Source organism: Pyrus communis, chromosome 11, assembly GCF_963583255.1.
Source record: "Pyrus communis chromosome 11, drPyrComm1.1, whole genome shotgun sequence".
Lineage (NCBI taxonomy): Eukaryota > Viridiplantae > Streptophyta > Magnoliopsida > Rosales > Rosaceae > Pyrus > Pyrus communis.
The window spans coordinates 20,767,414-20,788,384 of record NC_084813.1 but is presented as its reverse complement, the minus strand read 5'-3'; the positions used below and the strand labels follow the sequence as shown (position 1 = coordinate 20,788,384).

The 20,971-nt window shown below is 35.7% G+C and overlaps 3 protein-coding genes across 4 annotated transcripts; 1 reads left to right on the top strand and 2 right to left on the bottom strand.

The window, feature by feature from the left end:
* Positions 1-5,045: 5,045 nt before the first annotated feature.
* Positions 5,046-5,489, bottom strand: LOC137709180 (uncharacterized). The gene has a single exon (XM_068448289.1). The coding sequence runs from the start codon at positions 5,487-5,489 to the stop codon at positions 5,046-5,048; it is 444 nt and encodes a 147-aa protein (XP_068304390.1).
* Positions 5,490-6,729: 1,240 nt separating this feature from the next.
* Positions 6,730-9,759, bottom strand: LOC137749380 (putative zinc finger protein CONSTANS-LIKE 11). The gene is made up of 4 exons (XM_068489474.1): positions 9,076-9,759; positions 7,985-8,206; positions 6,974-7,311; positions 6,730-6,856 (listed from the first exon to the last, which is right to left on the bottom strand). Exons 1-4 carry the CDS (start codon positions 9,757-9,759, stop codon positions 6,730-6,732), a joined length of 1,371 nt encoding a protein of 456 aa, XP_068345575.1.
* Positions 9,760-15,190: 5,431 nt separating this feature from the next.
* Positions 15,191-20,930, top strand: LOC137708078 (uncharacterized). 2 transcript variants are annotated; one of them, XM_068447067.1, is made up of 14 exons: positions 15,191-15,404; positions 16,169-16,273; positions 16,422-16,564; positions 16,875-16,913; positions 17,051-17,143; positions 17,236-17,352; positions 17,822-17,917; positions 18,194-18,307; positions 18,544-18,597; positions 18,833-18,880; positions 19,212-19,362; positions 19,813-19,978; positions 20,227-20,296; positions 20,469-20,930. In XM_068447067.1, exons 2-14 carry the CDS (start codon positions 16,219-16,221, stop codon positions 20,724-20,726), a joined length of 1,404 nt encoding a protein of 467 aa, XP_068303168.1. In that variant the 5' UTR covers positions 15,191-15,404; positions 16,169-16,218; the 3' UTR covers positions 20,727-20,930. The 2 variants fall into 2 exon arrangements, with proteins under 2 accessions (XP_068303168.1, XP_068303166.1); XM_068447065.1 differs by having other exon boundaries at positions 15,194-15,404; positions 16,169-16,300.
* The last annotated feature ends 41 nt before the right edge of the window (positions 20,931-20,971 follow it).

Below are 20,971 nucleotides of genomic sequence, written 5' to 3'. Positions count from 1 at the left end.
TATGTGTGTGTTTTGTGAATTTGTTTTTAGGACTAAAGTTACATTGGTTTTGAAATAGCATGCTTGATTCATTGAAAAGTAAGAAAAATGGGATTTTTAGTTGGTTTATATAATCTTTTATACAAAGTTTTAAAATGCCATGCTTGATTCATTCAAAAGTAGGAAAAAATGGGATTTTTGCAATGAAACTGTCCTGTTTTGGTTCAATGGTTTAGGCAATATGGACAAAAGTTACATTGGTTTTCAAATGGCATGCTTGATTCATTCAAAATGACCAGAGAATTAACTGTTCTAATCAGTAATTCCACACTCTGAGAACTTGAGACCTTGGACTGATATGCATTTCTAAGATTTATTTTTATATTTTTTTTTATAGAATATTTAAGGGTGGTTTCAAACTTTTAGTGTAATTATAAAAGTATGGGTCTTTGATTCCATATAAATTGCTGTTTATATATGTGAATTCAAGAGGGGAGCATTTGTATGTGGAGGGAATAAGGAGGGGTGGCTTTGAGAAGGTTTGGCTATCTATTTTATCTGTAGTTCTTTATTTCACTAAATTAAAAATGAATTATTAATTTATCAATTTTAAAACAAAAGATAAAAGAAAATCTTATGTACTTAATTATATATATATAATGTGTGTAGGTAGTTACAGAGAAGAAATTGAGGGAAGTGGGAGGTGCTTTCATGTTCTCCCTAACAACAACAAACGCTTTGTTTGTGCTGAGGAAACACTACTTAACCCTTCTCTACCATTACAGACAGGTTCACTTTTTTAGGCACAGGGTTCTTTATCTACCCCCACACCCTCACCCTCACCCTCAGGCACTCATTTACTTCTTACTGCTCTTATTTTTTACGTTTTTTTTTTACTGATGCAATTGCCTTTTGATTTTTGTATCTTGACTGCGGATATCATATGTGACTTTTTTGCTCATAAGTGCTTCCTTTTTCAGGATCTTTTTGCACTGCTGGCTTTTGCTTTTATGTTTTTGGAGGTTCTGAAAAAGTTCAGAGCTATTGAAATGTTACTACTTACAAGTTCATATTTTTGCAGTATTTTTTGTTGCAGTCCTCGCAACCTTCTCATTCTTGAACATTATATATGATCATGCTCTACAATGAGTAGCCCGTTCTGGCAAGGCTGTGCCCTGTTATTTCTAAAGTGCAAAGTTGAATTGGTAATTAAGATGCCTTACATTTAAGAAACTAGGTGTAGATAACGGCTTAGATGAGAAGTTTTTAGTTTGCCATCCTAATATTCGAGACACACAATTGGTATGCCACTGTCTCACAGTAGTTTGGAAATTACCATTGCTGTAAAATATGTAAGTTGTTGTGAAGGATGTTTGCAGCAAACGTATGTTGTGTTAGTGTTTGTGTGTTTTTTATATGTATTTCAATGGAGGACCTCTACTAAGAACTAGAAAATGGTTGAGAGGAAGATGATGGAATATGTTTCATTAATTTCTCTGTTTCTGCACACATACATTTGTTACCATTATACATGGAATGAAGGGAGATCCTTCACTCTCCAACACACACTACAATCTCAACCATTCATTGGTATCATCCTATGAGATGATGCCACTTGTCTTATTCTATTACTTAAGCTAGATACATCATCGAGCAGCCATGTGGACTATGATCCAATGGCTCACATTCAAACTGAAATATAAAGCATGTAAATTGATCTTTGCCGCCAATCTTCAGCTGAAGGGTTACACTCCAACACTCCCTTCTAACCCTTTAGCTGATTTAACTCCAAGTAGCTCCCTTAGATACACAAATCAATCTTTAGGCAAGGCATTAGTAAAATTATTTGCAATTTGCTCCTCTGTCCTGCAGTACACCAACTCAATTTCTCTGGCTTGAATTGCTTCTCGGATGAAGTGAAACTTCCTGTTGATGTGTCTTGTCTTTTGATGAAATACTTGATTATTTGCCATACCAATAGTTGATGTGTTATCACACATGACTTGAGTTTCCTCCACTTGTTCTTCTCCAAAATCTTCTAGAACAAATCTCAACCACTTTGCTTGTGATGTAACTTCTGTAGCACTAACATATTCTGCTTCTGCAGTAGATAATGCCACAGTGTTTTGTTTGATTGAAGCCCATGAGAACATACCAGACCCTAGTGTAAATGCATACCCTGAAGTGTTTCTCATATCATCCTCACTTCCAACCCAGTCACTATCACAGTAACCAATTAGAGTAGTTGCTTTACCCCTGTAAAAAATAATTCCAAAATCAACTGTTCCCTGGATGTACCTTAGTACCCTTTTGGCTATTCCCATATGTTTCTTGGTGGGATTGTGCATGAATCGTGCCAATAGACTTGCTGCAAACATCACATCAGGTCTATTTGCAGTCAAATATAGCAGACTTCCAACAAGCTGCCTATATTCTCCTTCATCTGCAACTTCACTTCCATCAATTTTGTTCAACTTCTCATTCATGGCAAGTGGAGTAGCAACTGGTTTGCAGTCTTTCAGACCAAACTTCTCATTTAGCTTCTGTGCATATTTCTTTTGGTGTATAAAAATACTATTCTCAGTTTGGAGCACACCCATTCCAAGAAAATGATGTAATAAACCTAAATCAGTCATCTCATAGTGTTTCATCATGTCATTTCTAAATTCTTCAAGCATTTGTGGACTGTTACCAGTGTATACAGTGTCATCTACATATAAGGAGACAATAATGATGCATGAGTCATTCCTTGTCTTAACATACAAGGTTGCTTCACTTAAACTTTTCTCAAACCCTGCACTACTGAAATATGCATTAATCTCATCATATCAGGCATTTGGTGCCTATTTCAAACCATATAGAGCCTTGTTTAGCTTGTATACCTTTGTTTCTCCACTTTCCTTCACAAAACCTTGAGGTTGCTCAACATACACTTCTTCTTTTAATACTCCATTGAGAAATGCAGACTTCACATCTAATTGATACAAGTTCCATTTCTTCTATGCAACAAGAGCAATCAAGGTTCTAATCGTGTCCAACCTTGCCACAGGGGCAAAGGTTTCATTATAGTCAATTCCAGGCTTTTGTGAATAGCCTTTAGCCACTAGTCGAGCTTTATTCTTCTGCACAGTACCATCCAGATTAAGTTTGGTCTTATAGACCCACTTAACACCAATGACAGGCTTGTCATATGATCTCTTAACAAGCTGCCATGTGTTGTTCTTCTCTATCATATCCAATTCAGCTCTCATTGCACTCCTCCATGACTCATCCTTAGCTGCATCATCATAATTTTCAGGTTCAATAATGCACATGTTGCATTGAGCCATGATCTCATTTATACTTCTCCATTGCTTAGGTGTATCATCATATGCTTGAGATCTATTAGAGACACTCTCACTTTGAGAAACAGTATATTCCTCAGAATGAGAGTTTTCATCAATCTCACAGATTTCATTAGCATCCTTATGTTCATTAATAACTGGAAATGTCACTCCAATATTTGCATTGCAGTTTCAGTCCCAAGAAACACTCTCATTAAATATGACATCTCTTGAGAGTACAATCTTTCTTGAAATTGGATTAAACAATCTGTAGCCCTTTTCACTTGCACCATAGCCAACAAAGATACATTTATGACTATTTTCTTCTAACTTGTGTCTAAGATTAGAAGGTATGTGGACATAGCAAAGTGAGCCAAATATCTTCAAATGAGCTATTCCAGGTTTTCTTCTACTATATGCCTCAAATGGTGTTGTCTTTCTCAAAGATTTGGATGGACATTTGTTAAGCAAATAGACTGCAGTATTGATTGCTTTTGCCCTTAACATGTATGGAAGGATCTTTTCATGCATCATTGACTTTGCCATTTCCACCACAGTCATATTTTTCCTCTCTGACACTCCATTTTGTTGAGGAATGTAAGCCATAGTTAATTGTCTCTGGATTCCTAAATCACTGCAGTATTCAGTAAATTCTGCACAAAGGAATTCTCCTCCTCTGTCACTTCTGAGACATTTCACCTTATATCCACATTGTAGCTCAGTCATTGCCTTAAACTTTTTAAAACATCCAAATGCATCAGACTTATTTCTCAGAAAACACACCCATGACATCCTTGTGCAGTCATCTGTAAACAACAAGAAGTACTTGTTTCCAGAATGAGATTCAACTTGCTTTGGACCACAAATATCTGTGTAAACCACCTCCAGTGGATCTTTAGCTCTCCAAGTCGATTTAGAAGGGAATGAGTCTCTGTGTTGTTTGCCTAACATGCACCCTTCACACACATTTGTGGACATCTCTAACTTAGGCAATCCATGCACCAACTTATGTTCTTCAAGTAATTTGAGACTTCTCTCATGCAAATGACCCAATCTTTTATGCCATATCTGAGAGTAGTGTGTGACACTTGCTCTTAGACCACACTAAGTTACATGCATCATTGTTAGAGGAAAACATCTATTTGCAGTCATATGTACTCTTACTACCAAGTTGTCAAGTAACCAACCATCAAAGACGTTCACTACATCACCTCCAAACAGCAGATAATAGCCGTGTTCCATCATCTGTCCTACACTGAGAAGGTTTTCCTCAAGTCCAAAAACAAGCATCGCTTCTTGTATATGTTTTCTTCCCAGTTTAGTCTCAATCACAAAGGTTCCCTTTCCTGCCACCTGCACAATTTCTCCAGTGCCCATCTTTACTTTAGAGGTCAAATTTCTCTTAACATTAACCAACAATCTCTCATCACCTGCCATGTGATTGCTACAGCCACTATCAATATACCATGAGTTATTTACCTTTACATCTGTCATTGCATTACAGGCATAAAATAATGATCATGTTTCTCCCATCTGCCTTGCATAATTAACCTTCTGCATTCCCTTATTCTCATAACAATCTTTTACAGAATGACCCGGTTTCTCACAGCCTGTGCATTTTGGTTTACTTTCATACCAACACTTCCCATAATGTAACCTGTCACACCATTTGCAATCACCTTGAGAATTGTTTTGTTTCTGAGTATAATTAGGCCTATGATCCCAATTTCTTTGAGTGTTATTCTATCTCTGAGCATAATTGGGTTTGTGATCCCAACTTCTTTCAGTGTTATTCTGCTTCTGAACAAAGTTTGGCTTATGATCCCAACATTTTCCCCTTGACTTCCAATTCTCTTGAGACCTCTGATTCCCAGAAAATCCACCACTTCTAGCACCTTTAGTTGCAACAGTTAAACTTGCAAATGCTTTCTCAGTTGAAGACTCATCATGTAATTCAAGCCTCTGCTCAAATCCTTTTAAAGAAGCCACAACCTCTTGAACCTCAATAGTTTCAAGGTCTCTAGAGTGCTCAATCACAGAACAAATTGCATCATATATTTTTGGAAGACTAATCAGTAATTTCTGCACAATTCTCTCCCTAGATAATTCTTCTCCATAACTTTTCATTTGATTAATGATATCAAACAATCGAGAGAGATATACAGATAATGATTCACTATCCTTCATATGAGTATATTCAAAATCTCTACGTAACCCTTGCAATTTTACATTTCTTACTTGTTTATCACCTCAGAATTCACCCTTTAGAACATCCCAATCTCCTTTGGATGTCTCTTCATTCACGATTCTTGGAAAGATCTGGTCCGAGACTGCACCTTGAATCATCCCAAGCGCACGAGCATCCTTCATCAGGATCTCACTGAATGACACTTCACCCGACGTCTCCTTCTTCGTCTCATCGACCGCAGATTCCTTAGACTTCAGATTTAAAGATTCAAACCCATTTTCAACCAACTCCCACAAACCATGAGATTTCAGAATGGTTTTCATTCGAATACTCTAGAACTCATAATTTTCTCCATTGAAAACTAGAGCTCTAAGCTCGACAGTGCCGAATCCAGCCATATTAGACTTGGATTCGAGAAATCGTAAATTTCCAGATTCGATTTGAGCTCAAAGATGTAGCTCAATTGCACTCACAGATTTCACGCCCAGATTAGACGATGAAACCTGGCTTTGATACCATGTTAGTGTTTGTGTGTTTTTTATATGTATTTCAATGGAGGACCTCTACTAAGAACCAGAAAATGGTTGAGAGGAAGATGATGGAATATGTTTCATTAATTTCTCTATTTCTGCACGCATACATTTGTTACCGTTATACATGGAATGAAGGGAGATCCTTCACTCTCCAACACACACTACAATCTCAACCATTCATTGGTATCATCCTATGAGATGATGCCACTTGTCTTATTCTATTACTTAAGCTAGATACATTATTGAGCAGCCATGTGGACTATGATCCAATGGCTCACATTCAAATTGAAATATAAAGCATGTAAATTGATCTTTGCCGCCAATCTTCAGCTAAAGGGTTACACTCCAACATGTTGTTCTTAAGGTTTAGGATTTGCTAAGTTCTTCACTAAATTCTTTGGCTGAATCTCTAGCATATAGTCAGTTACCATACTAATTTGATCCAATGAAGAAACAGAAATGAATGATTTGTGTAAATTAACTAAATGGTGACTCAAAAGAATCATTATTGAAAACATGATTGAGTTCAGAATATATATGCAATGAAAGAAAATTCATAGAAAAAAAGTGGGGTTTATTGTTCTATGAATCACGGTCATCTCAGTACTAGGAACGTGATGCGAGCATGGATGCAGGTGGACTATTTTAGCCAATAAGGCCTTGCCTTGCAGCTGAAGAAGAGAGAGTTTTTCTGCTGATATATGCCTCAGAAGCTCCTTGTCACAAGTGGATCGTAATCATATTCTTCGCCAGCCTTAATAAATCTTCCTTTGACGCGTTTTCTAGTATCAGCTCTGGCCTTCCTAGAGGCATATCTTATTTGTTTACCAAACCTACACATCAAAAACACGAAAAACTATGTAAGTAAATGTAAAGCCAGTATGCCTTAATTAGTATATCTGCCATTCTAATATGCACAGATACAGATTATACATAGGTTAGACACGTACGTGCGAGTTTTCTTTTTCTCCTTGTATCTCATCTTTGCTTTGTCCCTTGCTTGTGGACTGCTAGCCTCCAAAGTTGACTCCCAAGGCTCTCCGGCCAGAAAGACTGGTGACAATCCACGATCTTGGTAATCAGGATTGCATTCCCTGCTGATGCTGGACAGTGAAAGTGACATGCTCGGATGAACTTGTTGCGTGGTAGGAAATCCAAGGTTGATGCTTCTGCTACAAGTAGGATTCATGAGTAAGCAGTTTGCACTACCATTCATGCCTGGCAGCACAGTATCTGATCCACAAGAGGATCGAAAAGCCACACAGTCTCGTTGGCCTGATGATGATGCCTATGGAAAACTATAGTCATGCGCATTGTAAATAAATCCGGTCGAGTCAGAATGCAACCGGATATACAACGAAAGGAAAAGAATTCTGGTTCAGTCATTTTTATCAAACTTTTAGCTCACAGAATCATTCCTTGAACTTCAAAGCATAGAAATAATTATTTCTTGCAGTCAATCATAAAAAAATTGTTAATATGGTAACTAGCAGCTCCTAATAGTTACATGTTTTTAACCTACCAATAAAAAGGCTAGCTGCACCAAGTAATGTGTAGAAATGGATTGCTAATAGCAGCAGTTTGATTGTCACAGAGACAAGGAAAATTACTATATATCCTGTGCCAGCAGAATCATTTCATTCCATTTCTAATATATCATTAACTGATGTAAAATTGACTATTACTATTTGGTATCAATCTCTTTTGTTGAATCGATCAAAATCAACTATCGACAACATATTAATATTGATAACATAGTGATCATATATTAATGACGTAGAGATAAGACGTATTGAAAAATTGACCATGTCAGCAATTGTGGTTTGAAAAACGACAATTTTGACCAATTTCTGTAATTAATCATTATCTATTTAATTCAAATCTCAAATCAGAGTAATCATAGAATAAAAGAAAGATACTTTCATGAGAAAATATGAAATGAAATTGGAGTATGCGAGGACCTGTGCAGCATTCTCGTTAGGACCATTAGACTCAGTGACTGGTATGTTTTTCTCCATTAACAGGCAATCCATTTCTCCATCCTCAAACTGGTATCTGGAAGGAACTCGTGGACAGAATATCCCATCAGGATTTTCGAAGTTCATTGGAACATCATCAATGTTGAGGCCATCACATAGAACATTGCTATCCTGAATTGCAAGATCTTTGAAATTGTTATATCCCTGAAGCACATGAAGTGGTATAGCAATGCATTAATTAATCAAGTTTAATTCATAAGGGGTATATTAGATAGCACATAATGATGAAGAAAACTAGTTTAATGTGCCTCTATATGATTTTTGCAGCTTTAATTATTAATTAAGTCCTTTTGAGGCCCTCCTAAAGCAAAGTTCATTAGTCTGATTCTTGCTGCCATAAAATTTACTTGCATTATTCATCATCATCACCCAAAACCTTACTTTCTGAAAGATGTATATATCTAAAGGAAAACTAATGAAAATGACTTGAAAACTTTGAGTTTTAACGATAAGGACAAATTAAAGGGTAAAGTAAATAGTATCAGGATTGATATTTTAGAGTAAAAATATGGTTTGTCGTTAAAATGAATAGTACTAGAAGCTTTTCGTTAAAGTTCCCTATATCTAATCCCTTCTTATGAGGATTTTTTTATAAAGAATAAAATAAAATTATTATTTGCATCGCACTATTGAGGTCACACAACAATGTGCTTCAATAATCCGAACCATCTAATTTGAGATCATGCTTGCAAAAAATCAACAAAAGTCGAAAAATTGTTTGACTAATATGAACATTTATGTGTTTATGGGAAACACTATGTTTGTCAATTTATTTGGTCATAATTGGAAGACTAAATAGTTTTCGATTTAATTGAATTCTTGTAAGGATGATGCATGAAAAAGGACCTAAGAAATAAACGGCTCGGATCATTGAATCGCATTCAAGATTGAAGTGAAAAACTGTCTAATTCTTAATACGATCCAATCATCCAAACCATCTTAAGAAGGATACCACAAATATGTCAATCTATAGTTGCATTAAAATACCATAACTCGTTGGTACAGAATGTTACCTTTGGCAGGCTAGACTCCTGAGGCAAGAAAGGTGTTTGATCTTTACCGTGAGGCATGCAAATCGGATTCGATGGAATCAAAGTAGAACTACTAGCTAACCAAGGATCAAACTTGCGGCCACAAGAGTGATTTAATGATGATCCTCCATTCAAATTGCCAGCAGTCACAACCAACCCAAATGGTCTTTCATTACTATCTCTACCTTCCAAACCATTATTACTAATGCAAGTCTGATCCTGATTTATTGCCACTACAGCTGATCCAAGTGACTGATCCCAGTTACTACTTTCAAAATTACCACCTGAAGAAGAAGATCCTTCAAGAACCGAAGACCAAATTCTCGAAAACTGAGACAAACTAGGGCAACCCGTGTAGCAAGTCAATGCATGAGTCCTATGTCCCCCCATCCCACCTACTGCTGAAGCAGTAGTAGTTCCATTAATACTATTATTGTTATGATTCCAGTGATCACAGCTTTGACATAATGACATCTTCTCATCTATACATCGTATAATAGCAGGCTGAGCATTGCACTTGTCGCATAGAAGGGAACGAGGGTGCCTGCGTGATAAACCGTTCGCTGAGTGCACACATCCATCACAGTGAAAGCAAAGGCGAGCCATATCCGATCTACAGTAGACAACTGCCCTTTCCACCCCACAGAACACACATAGAGGCTCCATCTTCTTCTTTTTTGTTTCCTTTTTTTTTTTTTTTGAGGGGATATAAAAATATATGAACTGAATATATTTAAAGATGAATAGCTCTCTTCTTCTCTAATTAACCTACTAATTAATTACTACTCTTATTACTGTTATTGCTTATTCCTCCTAGCTATAATCTATGACTGGAAATCATAGTTCATTGCGGGAATCCGTAGCGTTTTATGGTTTCAAGCTCCAACCACAAAAAAGCTTTCTCTTATCCTTCATCATTTAAAACAAACAAACCAAAAAAAAAAACATATCAGCAACACAACATTAATTACAAAAATCGCAGATCAAGAAATACAAATATCTAACCAGCTGGAACCTCAGTAATATGCTCCAAAACAACAGTAGTGTATAGTTACAAACTGATAGTGATAAGAACTTAATTCTATTTTCATTTTACTTGGAAAAAATTGCGTAAAATATATTTTATACATATATATAACATAACTGGAACAACTATTAGAGTGATTGCAAGCGCTCACCGGCCGGAAATGGAGCGAATTCCTGCCGAAACCATCAAAACAATATCAGCCAGGATCAACAAACATGCATTCCATCGGTGAGCGCATCAAATTCAAGATTTGTTGATTATTAAAAATGAATTTTTTTAATCGAAAACAAGAAGTGTGGCCGGTCAGAAGGTGCGTAGTAGTAGTAGCAATAAGAACTCAAAACCTTCAAGAACCATTTATCAGCTGAGTAAGGAAAAGGTATCTAGGGTTTCTTTAGGGTTTGTTATTTATTCACATTTGTCCTAGGTTTCTTGTGGTTGACACGTAGCAAGATGTGAGCCTGGGGGATAAATAAGTCGAAAAGGGAGGTGGGTCAGTGATAAAACTCAATAACAAGCTGATCGACAAGTCAGCGTAGCTCCGGACTAATTACGGTTGAGATGTGGGAGAAATTTTTAATTGGGACGGAAATACAAATAATATACCACGTATTTTAATAGAAGTGGTGATAAATTTTATTGTTCAAGTTATTAATTTTTTAGCACACATATTTCACCATTTATATAACGATACGTGATGTATCATCCCGTGTACCGATCACACCGAAAAACCTCTCGAGATGTGGGGATTTAGGAGAAACCTTCGGATTTTATGTTGTGAGAAGTTATTGAGATTGAGGTTTGTGTTTCAGGGTTGTATTGTTTTCAATTTGGAGGGTATTAGAGCCTATTCAAATGTGATTTTGGCCATATTTGAAGATTTTTATAAAAATTGGAAAAACGTGAAAGTCATGGTACTACGCTAAAGGCCACAACTTAATTTTCAACCTTGGCAAACATATCCGCAACCTTGGCTCCGTGCCACTAGAAGGTTCTGATCATTACATTACACATAGATTAAAACCATATCCAATTAGACTTGGAAGCATCTTTAAGTGAAATGTCAAATGTATGATTTTGAAGTTTTATTTAACGGCCGCATAAGGATCTCAAATTTGACATTTCTTTAGATCAATATGCTAATCATACACTAGAACTCAAAAGTACAAATTCGTAATCCTTGGAAGAAACAAATTGAAGTGAGAAACACATGCAGTTAATAAGGAGATTGAACACCCACCCATTTTTTCGATTTCTGTCAATTAATCTCAACGATTAGCCTTAGGACCCAACAAGCTCTTGCTCCACGTTGGGTTATATGGGAACCTTTTGGAGAGTCCTCTGTGAAACTTAACGTTGACAGCTTGGTTGAAGCTTCGATCACTAGTACTGCTGCTCTGGATGTCGCAATTCATAACTCTGCTGCTTGCTGTTGCTTGCAGGTGAGAGATTAATTATCGAAGCCAAAAAGACCTTAAGGTAAGGCCTATCTTACCTCTTGGAAACACCGGTTGTGTTTTTGTGCATTCAGATCGAGGGCTAGGGTTACTGATCTAATTGGGTGTGTGTGTGAGTAATTAATTAGTAAATCAAATTCTGCGTCTGGGTTGGTTGGGACTTGTGAGGCTCCCCGCAGTTTTCGTTGTATTATATTCACACGAACAAACATAATTATGGAGTATTGATAATTATGTGAAGAAAAAAAAATTGATGAACAATTATGTGACATTTAACTTTATATGAATATTCTTGTTCCAAAAAAAAAAAAGTTTTTGAATATTCTAATCTATAAGGTTGTGGATATGGCTATGACATGTGTTGGAATCTTCTGGAATCTCAAACTCATGGTGAAATCTTACGTTATTTGTGGTCTCGGCTCGTAGAGAATTTTGGGGCATATCTTTAGGTGTTATTTGTGCATTTTATAGATCATTTTTAAATAAAAAAAAATCATTTATTTATATTTATTATTGTTTTATTAATCACTCAAAATTTGATGTGTATTTGGCATCTCATATGTAGGACAGAGATGCTCTAACAAAATACTTAATTAACCATCTTGTCTAACCCCTATTTTTTACTTACTAACCAGTAACCACTAACTTTCTCCTTACGTGTTCATGTGGTACTATTATTAAAGTTTACTTTTGTGTGTTTGAATGAGGGATTTTCAAAATAATAAGGGATTTAGGCTACATTATTAAGAAATGCATTATATTACTAGTGTAGTCTAAATTCTTGTACTTAATTTGCTCATCCAAATCCAGTGGTAATGATGAATTGTGTTTCTGGGTATAGCTGTGAGGTTGCATGGAACGATCTACGGTCATATAAGAGTGTTGCTACTTAGATATTCTTGCATTTACTCACCAATTATCACCACTCTAATTCATTAGGATCTCACATATACATAGCTTTTTAGGAGAGGGACTTCCATGACACGGGTATATAAACCATCATCGTAGCGTCCTGTGCAATGAAATGAATTTTGGTGTGTAAATTTTTGTTCACATGCTCTTATTTTATTAGCATGAGATGTTACATGATGGTGTACTAGTGTCATATAAGTTATTCTCATCAATTACAAATATGTGATCAGCTAGCAAGGTGTTCGCCAAATGTCTTAGAAATACATTATTCCTTGTGTAAATAACATAACATTCGTGTAAATATCAGTTTATAATTAATGATGATATTACTTAAATTTTACAAATAAAACCTTCCTACCATAGGCACCACCATACATGGAACTTCCACAAATTCATCTTCTTCTTTATTCATGCACCACACTCAATAAATGATAATAATAAAATTATTCAAGACCTTGACCAAGGAAAAAAAAGTAAGACGATGAAGATTTATTTTTAATTTCAGAAGTTGTTGATCATAGATAGGATGGTGGCTGTAATTCTGGAATATAATAACGAGTATCTTCAACAAAATCATCAAGCTGATCGGGGCTGGCTGCTGGATGATCGGAGTTATCCGTGCGTGCCGGAGCATCGGAGTTATAATCCCTTCCTCCCCGCCTCCCCCATTGCTTTCCGTTGCATGGAGAGTCTCTGCCGATGAGACAAGGCCCATAGTGAGCCTCCTCAGCACGAACTGCTACAGCAGCCAGAAAAACCACAACCAAAATTGTCAACAACTTCCACATTTTTGCTTGCTTGTTGGAGTAGCGGTGGGAGTCTTGGGGACATGTGGAGTCAACTTATATATATAGCTACGTACCACTGAAATTCGACTAGTAATCACTTTTCCTAAAAGTAATTAATTTGAATAATTCAATTCTATCTCAAGTTATGAAGTTAAACTGATGTAGGTTACTAGTTTGTTTATTATTCAATATGTAGCTAGTGCTTTGCAATTTGCTACACTAACTAATTCAGTAACGCTTAATACATATAATGCATGCCGGTTTTGGGTTGCTTCAGCTTGCAGTTGTTGTAAGCTGTGCTAGGGTTTACATTTGTTTTTTGTCAATGTGCTAGGGTTTACATAAATTGAATAGATTATCAACTTTGTATATATTCTAATTAAGAATACAACAACATGCTTCATTATATTCATAAAGAAACATAATGAAAAATTAAATTGAAAAAATAATACCAAGGCTGAAGAATTAAAAAGAAGAAAAAGAGTATTTTGTGATCGTGAAGATTGGCACTGGCTTAGGAATTTATATTGTTGGGATGGGCTGGATGAGAAAAAACCATTTTCATTAAAACTCCTTTAGATTAAATGCGAATTTTGGACCTTAAAGGAAAGTAGGATTTTCTCCCCTTAAATCTTATCCCTTTCTCTCTCACCTTTCTCTTTATCTTTTTCGCTTTATAAAGAAGTCAACACAAAAAAAAAATAAAGTGGTAACACTTCTAATTAAATCGAGATTTGGCCACTTAGTACTACAATGTAGTTGTATTTTTCTTAACTTGTAAGTGAGTGGCTTTAGGTTGGATTATTGCCAAGACGAATTTGAACTACGTTATTATGAATCGTCCATTGTAAAGCTTAGCCCACTCCCCCACTTCCTTAGTGTAGATAATATTGTTTGTTTAAAAAAAAAAAAAAAAAGTCAACAGAAAATATTGACGTGATTTAACCGTGATCCTTCAAGAAGGAGAACTGGATGGGAGAAAAATTTGGAGGGAAGAAAATCATATTTTTTTGTTTTTGTCAAAAAAGACAGGGTTCGAACCCACACCATCATGCAAATGCTCAACTCTTTTTCATCACTGTGATAAAGAGCCACTTGCTAACCTCTCTAGTTGATTGTTTGTAATCTGGTTACATTCGTTGTATTCACTTTGTTAGTCGGGATTTTATGCCAGAAAAGAGACGACGTTCCTCGTTTTAAAATTTCTCCTGTTTTTTGAGAAAATGATTTTTCTATTTAATTTTCTTTTCTGTTGCAAGTCATAGTGTGGAAGGAAGGGTAATTGAGGGAAGCCAAAAAAAAATAGGTTAGTTGTAGTTGATATCGAAATCTTGTAGTGTCCAATAAATGAAATCTTCTACTTACACCTGCAACCTCATACACAGTCATGTGAAGCTTATAAAACGTTGATTCAACAATTTTGTTTTAGTGTTAAGTTTTGTTGTACAATGAAAGAGGAGTGGCTTTGAGAAGATAAATCTGCATTTGAAATAATGACTATTTTATAATAATGTATATTAGTGCTCGTATGACAGTGTTTTGAAACGATTAAAAGCGTTTTTAGATAAAATGTTTTTGGAAACAAACGTTAGTAAAAATGTAAGTTATTTTTGAAAAAACACTTGAAGTGCTTTCAGCAAAAATCATAACATGTGCTTTTAGTAGGAAACACTTTAAGTACTTTTGGAATCCAAAAACATTTTATCTGAAAGCGCTTTTAGTCATTTGAAAGCACTTACTAAACGAGTTCTTAATTTTTTTAATAATAATTTAAGGTATTCAACAGTATATAAGATGCTAATAAAACCTGGTAAATGTATGTTTATAAGAAGGAGACGAGGGAAGGCATCTCTTTCCAATTTTGATGCTTCTCATTTTCATCGTCTCAAATAAAATGGACCAATAAACACGTTTTTGAAGGCGAAACCAAACAAGCCTTAAACTACAATTTAAATCCCTAAAACTCCCCCTTCAGTTATTAAAAATTTCAAATTAGGTCCTTTTATAATTTCTAATTGCCATTTTACGTCTTCCCTCTCCTGCTAAGTCCTTACTCAAACCCGATTAACCTTTTGCACCAGATCAGGTTGGAGATCCAGCGAACCCGTTAAAGGTTCGCATTGCAAGGTAACGTCCATTTAATCAAACCCATTATTTTGCTTCTTTCTCTCTAAACTCCGTTTGGATCTGATCCCTGTTCAACTCTTCCAATTCCACCTCTATGCATTTGCTGATTTTTGGCGATTTCTGCGTTTGTTGCATTGCTTTCTGTTGAATTTTTGGAATTTGGTGTCGATTGGTTCATTTGGGTTTCTTGAATTTCTAGTGGGAATTTCGATTTGGGCTGTGAGAAGCTGTATCCATTAAGTGATTCGGTGAATTTGCAGGCGTTTTTTTTTTTAATAAGGTGGTTTGCGTAATTATGATTGCTTAAATGTTTGATGAAATGGGATTGGTCTAATTTTTTTATGCATCTAACTAAATGGTGGATTTGGTGCTTATTATTCATAAAGATGGGATTTTTAATTACCCATCAATGCTGGTTGTTGAAACTGGAAAGTCCATATTTTTGTCTTTCTGTTAAGATCTTAATGCTGTTGTTCGGATGCATGGCTTAGAATTTTTTGTTTTTGTTTTTTCAGCTGAATTAGTTACTGTATCACATCAGAGCTATGCAGTTTAGACGGCTTCCGGGATATTAGAATGTTTAGCCCCATTTGTGTTTTTCTTTAAATAGCTCACAGAATGAAGTTATTACATCCATGAATCATTAGTTTGAAAGCTTTTCCACTTGATATCCCACCTTCCCAAACTTTAAGGCAAAGGTTCCAAATTGTTTTGATCACTTTATAACGATATTTTACATCCCCCTGTGATTTCATTTGCTGCAGTTTCTTGGCTGGCAAAGTGGAGGAAAAATTCCTAATTGCTAATCTTATCTATGTTTGGAGGTGTTGCGACAGCGCCTTCCAATAGTCCTCACTTAAGAAAGTCGGGTAGCAGACCTGTTGTCTCTGATCTGGGTACATTTAAGTGTTTGAGTTATGACTTATCAGTTCTGATTGATAATGTGTAGATATATCTACCATGGGGGGCTTTTGTTCTCTTGTCACGGTTTTGTAGTTATAGAAAAAATTCTTTCAGGTACAAGTGAGCTCGAAAATGATGCAGAGGAGGGCTTCTTGCGTCTGATAGAGGGAAACGATAGGAAGGGAGGAAACGTGCCAAGCATACCAATGAGTACTGCTGCAATAATGCCATCTCCAGCTATGTTATGGAGATTTAAGGTTTCGTTACTATAATATTCTTTGTCTTTCAAATTTACTTTTCAGGTTATTTTCTGCTTAGTTTTGCTTAATAATTGTGAAATTCTCAACTTGGTAGAAGAAGGGAGTTTCAATTTCTTTTTCATTATTTATTTTATTGGAGAATTCTGAAATAGATGGCATAGCTTACCAAAGTTGGATACAAGTAGATCATTTCATCTCTGCTTTATAATTGTGTTGGGTTTCAGTTCAATAGCATGCAACATATATCTTCGCATCTTCTATTTCTTGGCTTTAGGTTTGTGGCTTCCTAAGTTGGTTTTATGTACAGGTCCTACTGTTCTTTGTATGGGGTTTCATTTGTTGCAAGGTCAGTTCTTCACAATTCTATTTTTACTGCTGGTGATAGGGTTCTGATTTTATTGCCAAAAAAATTGACAAGAACAACAAAATACGTTAGTTTTGTGCTGCAAGGATGTTGTTACCAAACTACCTGCAAATTTACAGGTTGGATGGGATTCTGTCATGAGGATGAGCGTGGATCTGCGAGATTTGTTTCTATATGAGGCATTTTTGTATTATAATCCTCTACTTCTTGTGGTTAGTTTCTTATCAGAATTGAATATCCTATCATACTTCTGCATTCTTTATCCTTCTATTGAAACCTATTCGTCCGTTTTTGACATGTGCAGACTATGATGGTTTGGTTTTGGGGAGTCAATCTATGGGTTTTTGCTCAGGGCAATGTAAACTATGCCAAAATTTTTGATCTTGATCAAAATCATTTGACCCACAGAGAAATATGGAAGGTACCAGTGCAACAACTCAGTCATCTTGAACTATTTGCCTAATTGTTATGAGTTATTCTCTGTTGCTGTTGTCATCTGGAACTTTAAAAGGTTATGCTACACAAACATAAGCCTTGCAAATTGCAATGTATATTGTTTTCTCATGGAAACAATAAATGGAATTATATTTTTCATCTGCTTTGACTTTTGCTGAATAATTGTGAAATTCTATAGTGACTGGTAGCTTTCAGTAAGTATGTTTTTTTTTCTTATTAATATATTTATATGTAATGTATATGGAGAAAACTAATGGTGTGAGGAGCATATTGCATCTTAGCTGTTCCTGTTAACAGGAGATTGCATGTTTTTTTTATTTATGGAATGCTGTTGGTTAACTACTTTTGGCATATCTGACATTCAAACTTTTTTCTTCTTCTCTTTATTTCCTCTTTCATTGATTCACTCTTACGATTCAGTATGCTATTTGCAGTGTGCGACCTGGATGACAATTGTTGTGCCGACAAGCATGACAGCATATCTTTATCTCTATTCGCATGGAGAAGTGTCACTTGCTGCATCACAACCAGTGTAATAGATGCATCCATATTGATTTTGTACATTTAAAATGGCATTTATGTGTGATAAAAAACCACACTTCAATTGTTTTAATGACCAAAGCTTCCAAGCCTAAATTTAGTATTCCATCGTATAGAAATAAACAGTGCAATCACATATTTACCATTGTTCAGATTATGATCTACATACTATTATTTATCATACTGATAGTGGTATTGTCCATTATTTCTCTTCCATGTAGTAGTATAGTGTAATTTTGCTAAGTTTTAATTTCATTCTTCTGCAGGTACTATTGTATGCTGCTGTTGCAATGCTTTTGATATTCCCTTTTGACATTTTCTATTTGTCATCTCGCTTTTACTTGTTAAGGACTCTTTGGCGTATAGTTCTCCCATTACAGGCAAGTGTGTTTTTATTTCAAAACCTAACTTTGGACCTTCTCCCGTCTGTATTTTGTTTTTTACTTACTCAAAAGTATTGGGAGAACTATAACACTAGAAAGTATAGTTCCCCCATTAAATTATTGCTCAGCTTCCTAGAAGTGATATATATTCTGGTCTCATTTAATGCTTTGATTTTTGTTGTTTGTCTGTAGTATGTTTAATTACAGTTACGTTACTTATTTGGTGAAAACAGGCAATATCATTTTCTGACTTTTTCCTGGCTGATATTTTGACCTCCATGTCTAAGGTATGCATCCTTATGTTTACTTTTACCATTATCCAAATGATATCGCATTACTAGAGTGCCATTTTTGTGATAAAAAAGGATATTGAACTTGTTGATTGTTTTGTAGTGTGTGTGCAAGTTTACTATGGTTAACCTAATAGGAATGTAGAATCAAGAAATAGTTTGCCATCTATGATAAGATATCTGCTTGTCACCATGCCTTTTGATTCCGATTGTGTTTGTCATTTCTATGCAGGTGCTTTCAGATTTGGAGCGATCAGTATGTCGAATGGTCCATCGACAGGTTAGGGTTTCACCTTTTAATTGTGATTCTGCTTCCATGCAGTTTTCTCTTTTTGCTAATCACCAACAAATTGATTCTTATTCTTTTAAAAAAGTGATGAGGAGATTCATGTGCTAATACACATAATTTGTTATGTCTTTTAATCCGTTCTCTTTTTTTTTTTTTCCCCCGGATGATTATATATATTCTTTTAAAATTGTTGTATTGTATTGTTCAAGAGATCTTGTGGCAGTCACTCTGCTATGATCCCTTCGGTTCATGTTTCACTTTTGTTTGTTAAAGAAATACTACTTCGCTTATATATTTATTAAGAGGTTTTATTTGAAAGCAGGTTGCCACTATTGCATGGTTTGAAGCTGACTCAGTTTGTGGAAGTCATTCTGTTGCAATCCCTGTTGTTCTTGTTTTGCCTTACCTTTTTCGTTTGTTCCAATGTCTTCGACAATATAAGGATACTGGGGAGAAAACAACCCTTCTAAATGGTATGCTCATTTGGCCTTTTTTCTTAAATGTTTCTTTTTCAATGGTTCTCTTTGGCCTTGAATTTTTTCTTCAGTTTGTTTGGCCACATTTCTTTTCCTTGGAGCCTTATTGACACTCATGGATGTTTTTTACACACTTGTAGAATTTTTGTTTTGCATGGCCATGTATAAAATTTTGATAACCATCAAATAATGTAAAAACATCCCATATCTAGACTTTATGGTGCATGTGAATTTAGTTTGCGATCTTGCAATTCTTATTCTGTTCCGGTTCCTTTAAGTGATGTTAACTTGGCAAGTATCTTTAATGGCCTCCGTAATATCTGTGTTGCTTCTCTTTATAATCTCTAGTAGTATTACTATGTTACTGATTACCTGCAGGTTTGTTCTGATGTATTGACGGATTTGTTGTTTCATTACACTACTAATTTTATCTGCGTCTGGTTTCAGCTTTGAAGTATTCTACTGCAGTACCTGTGATTTTTCTTTCAGCCCTCAAATATCATGTCTTCCCTGAAAAGTGGACGACCTTTTATCGGCCCCTGTGGCTTCTCTCAGGTGTTTTGAACTCCTTGTACTCGTTCTACTGGGACGTGACTAGAGATTGGGACTTAAGGTATTTGAATGTTTTTATTTCATACAATTACCACAGAATCACTTCTTCATGCAACCAGATTTATAAAGAATTTGTGATCCTACAATGTGGAACTTAATTTTCCATGCTGTGCGATAGTTTGCTTCTTTGTAAATCAGTGAAAAGGTGTTCCAGGACATATTAGAACACGGGTTATTCATGCTTAGAACTTGTTGCATTCTTAATATTATTTTGTCATGCCCTCTAAATATCTTATTCCCTTTTCTCAGTGGTTTCACTCGGATTTTCAAGTTCAGCAAACAACATTTCTCGTCAAACCTCATACATGGACGGAAATGGGTAAGTATATATCATTTTTTTTCTTCTGTACGAAATATTTATTTGACTTCAACTGGCTTTGACTCACCTATGCCAACCAAATGGCTTCACTTGTCCTCAGAAATAACGTATCTAGAGTAGTCGTCATCACTGAATTTGCCTTGAAATTTATTCTATATGAATTGGGTTGCAGGTTTACTTCTGGGTGATAGGTAGCAACCTGATTCTGCGTTGTACCTGGACATACAAGCTCTCTTCCCATCTTCGCCACAATTACCTTACCGTGTTTGCAATCACTGCCTTGGAGATTTTCCGCCGCTTCCAATGGGTTTTCTTCCGTGTAGAAAACGAGGTGAACAAGATGAGCTCGAAGTCAAACATTCAGCTTTCCATGATAGACAACCCAAATGAGGAAGACAGATTACTCGTCTCTAATGGCCACAGCGTGTAGTCTGTCAAGCAAATATCGCCTTCCCTGGATCTTCACCATTCCTATTTTTGTATAATTTTTTCCCACTAGAGGGATTGCCATTTGTTCTTCAATTGCAACTTACATGAACAAATGAAAAATGTTTCTTGTTTAGAAATTGAATAGGCTGTTCAACATTGCAACATTAAGGAGATAATATATACGGCAACTCATTATTTTGTGAAACGACGTTCGTATAATGGTTCATTTTCGAATATAAGCAATAT

Bases quoted from the DNA above. Each gene is read 5' to 3' on its own strand.
- LOC137709180 (XM_068448289.1), bottom strand. From the start codon at position 5,489: ATGAAGGATAGTGAATCATTATCTGTATATCTCTCTCGATTGTTTGAT.
- LOC137749380 (XM_068489474.1), bottom strand. From the start codon at position 9,759: ATGGAGCCTCTATGTGTGTTCTGTGGGGTGGAAAGGGCAGTTGTCTAC. The intron at 7,312-7,984 runs GTCCTCGCATAC...AGTTTTCCATAG, and splicing joins CTAACGAGAATGCTGCACAG to GCATCATCATCAGGCCAACG. The intron at 6,857-6,973 runs GTACGTGTCTAA...TTTGATGTGTAG, and splicing joins GAGAAAAAGAAAACTCGCAC to GTTTGGTAAACAAATAAGAT.
- LOC137708078 (XM_068447065.1), top strand. From the start codon at position 16,219: ATGTTTGGAGGTGTTGCGACAGCGCCTTCCAATAGTCCTCACTTAAGA. The intron at 18,881-19,211 runs GTTAGGGTTTCA...ATTTGAAAGCAG, and splicing joins GTCGAATGGTCCATCGACAG to GTTGCCACTATTGCATGGTT. The intron at 20,297-20,468 runs GTAAGTATATAT...ATTGGGTTGCAG, and splicing joins TCATACATGGACGGAAATGG to GTTTACTTCTGGGTGATAGG.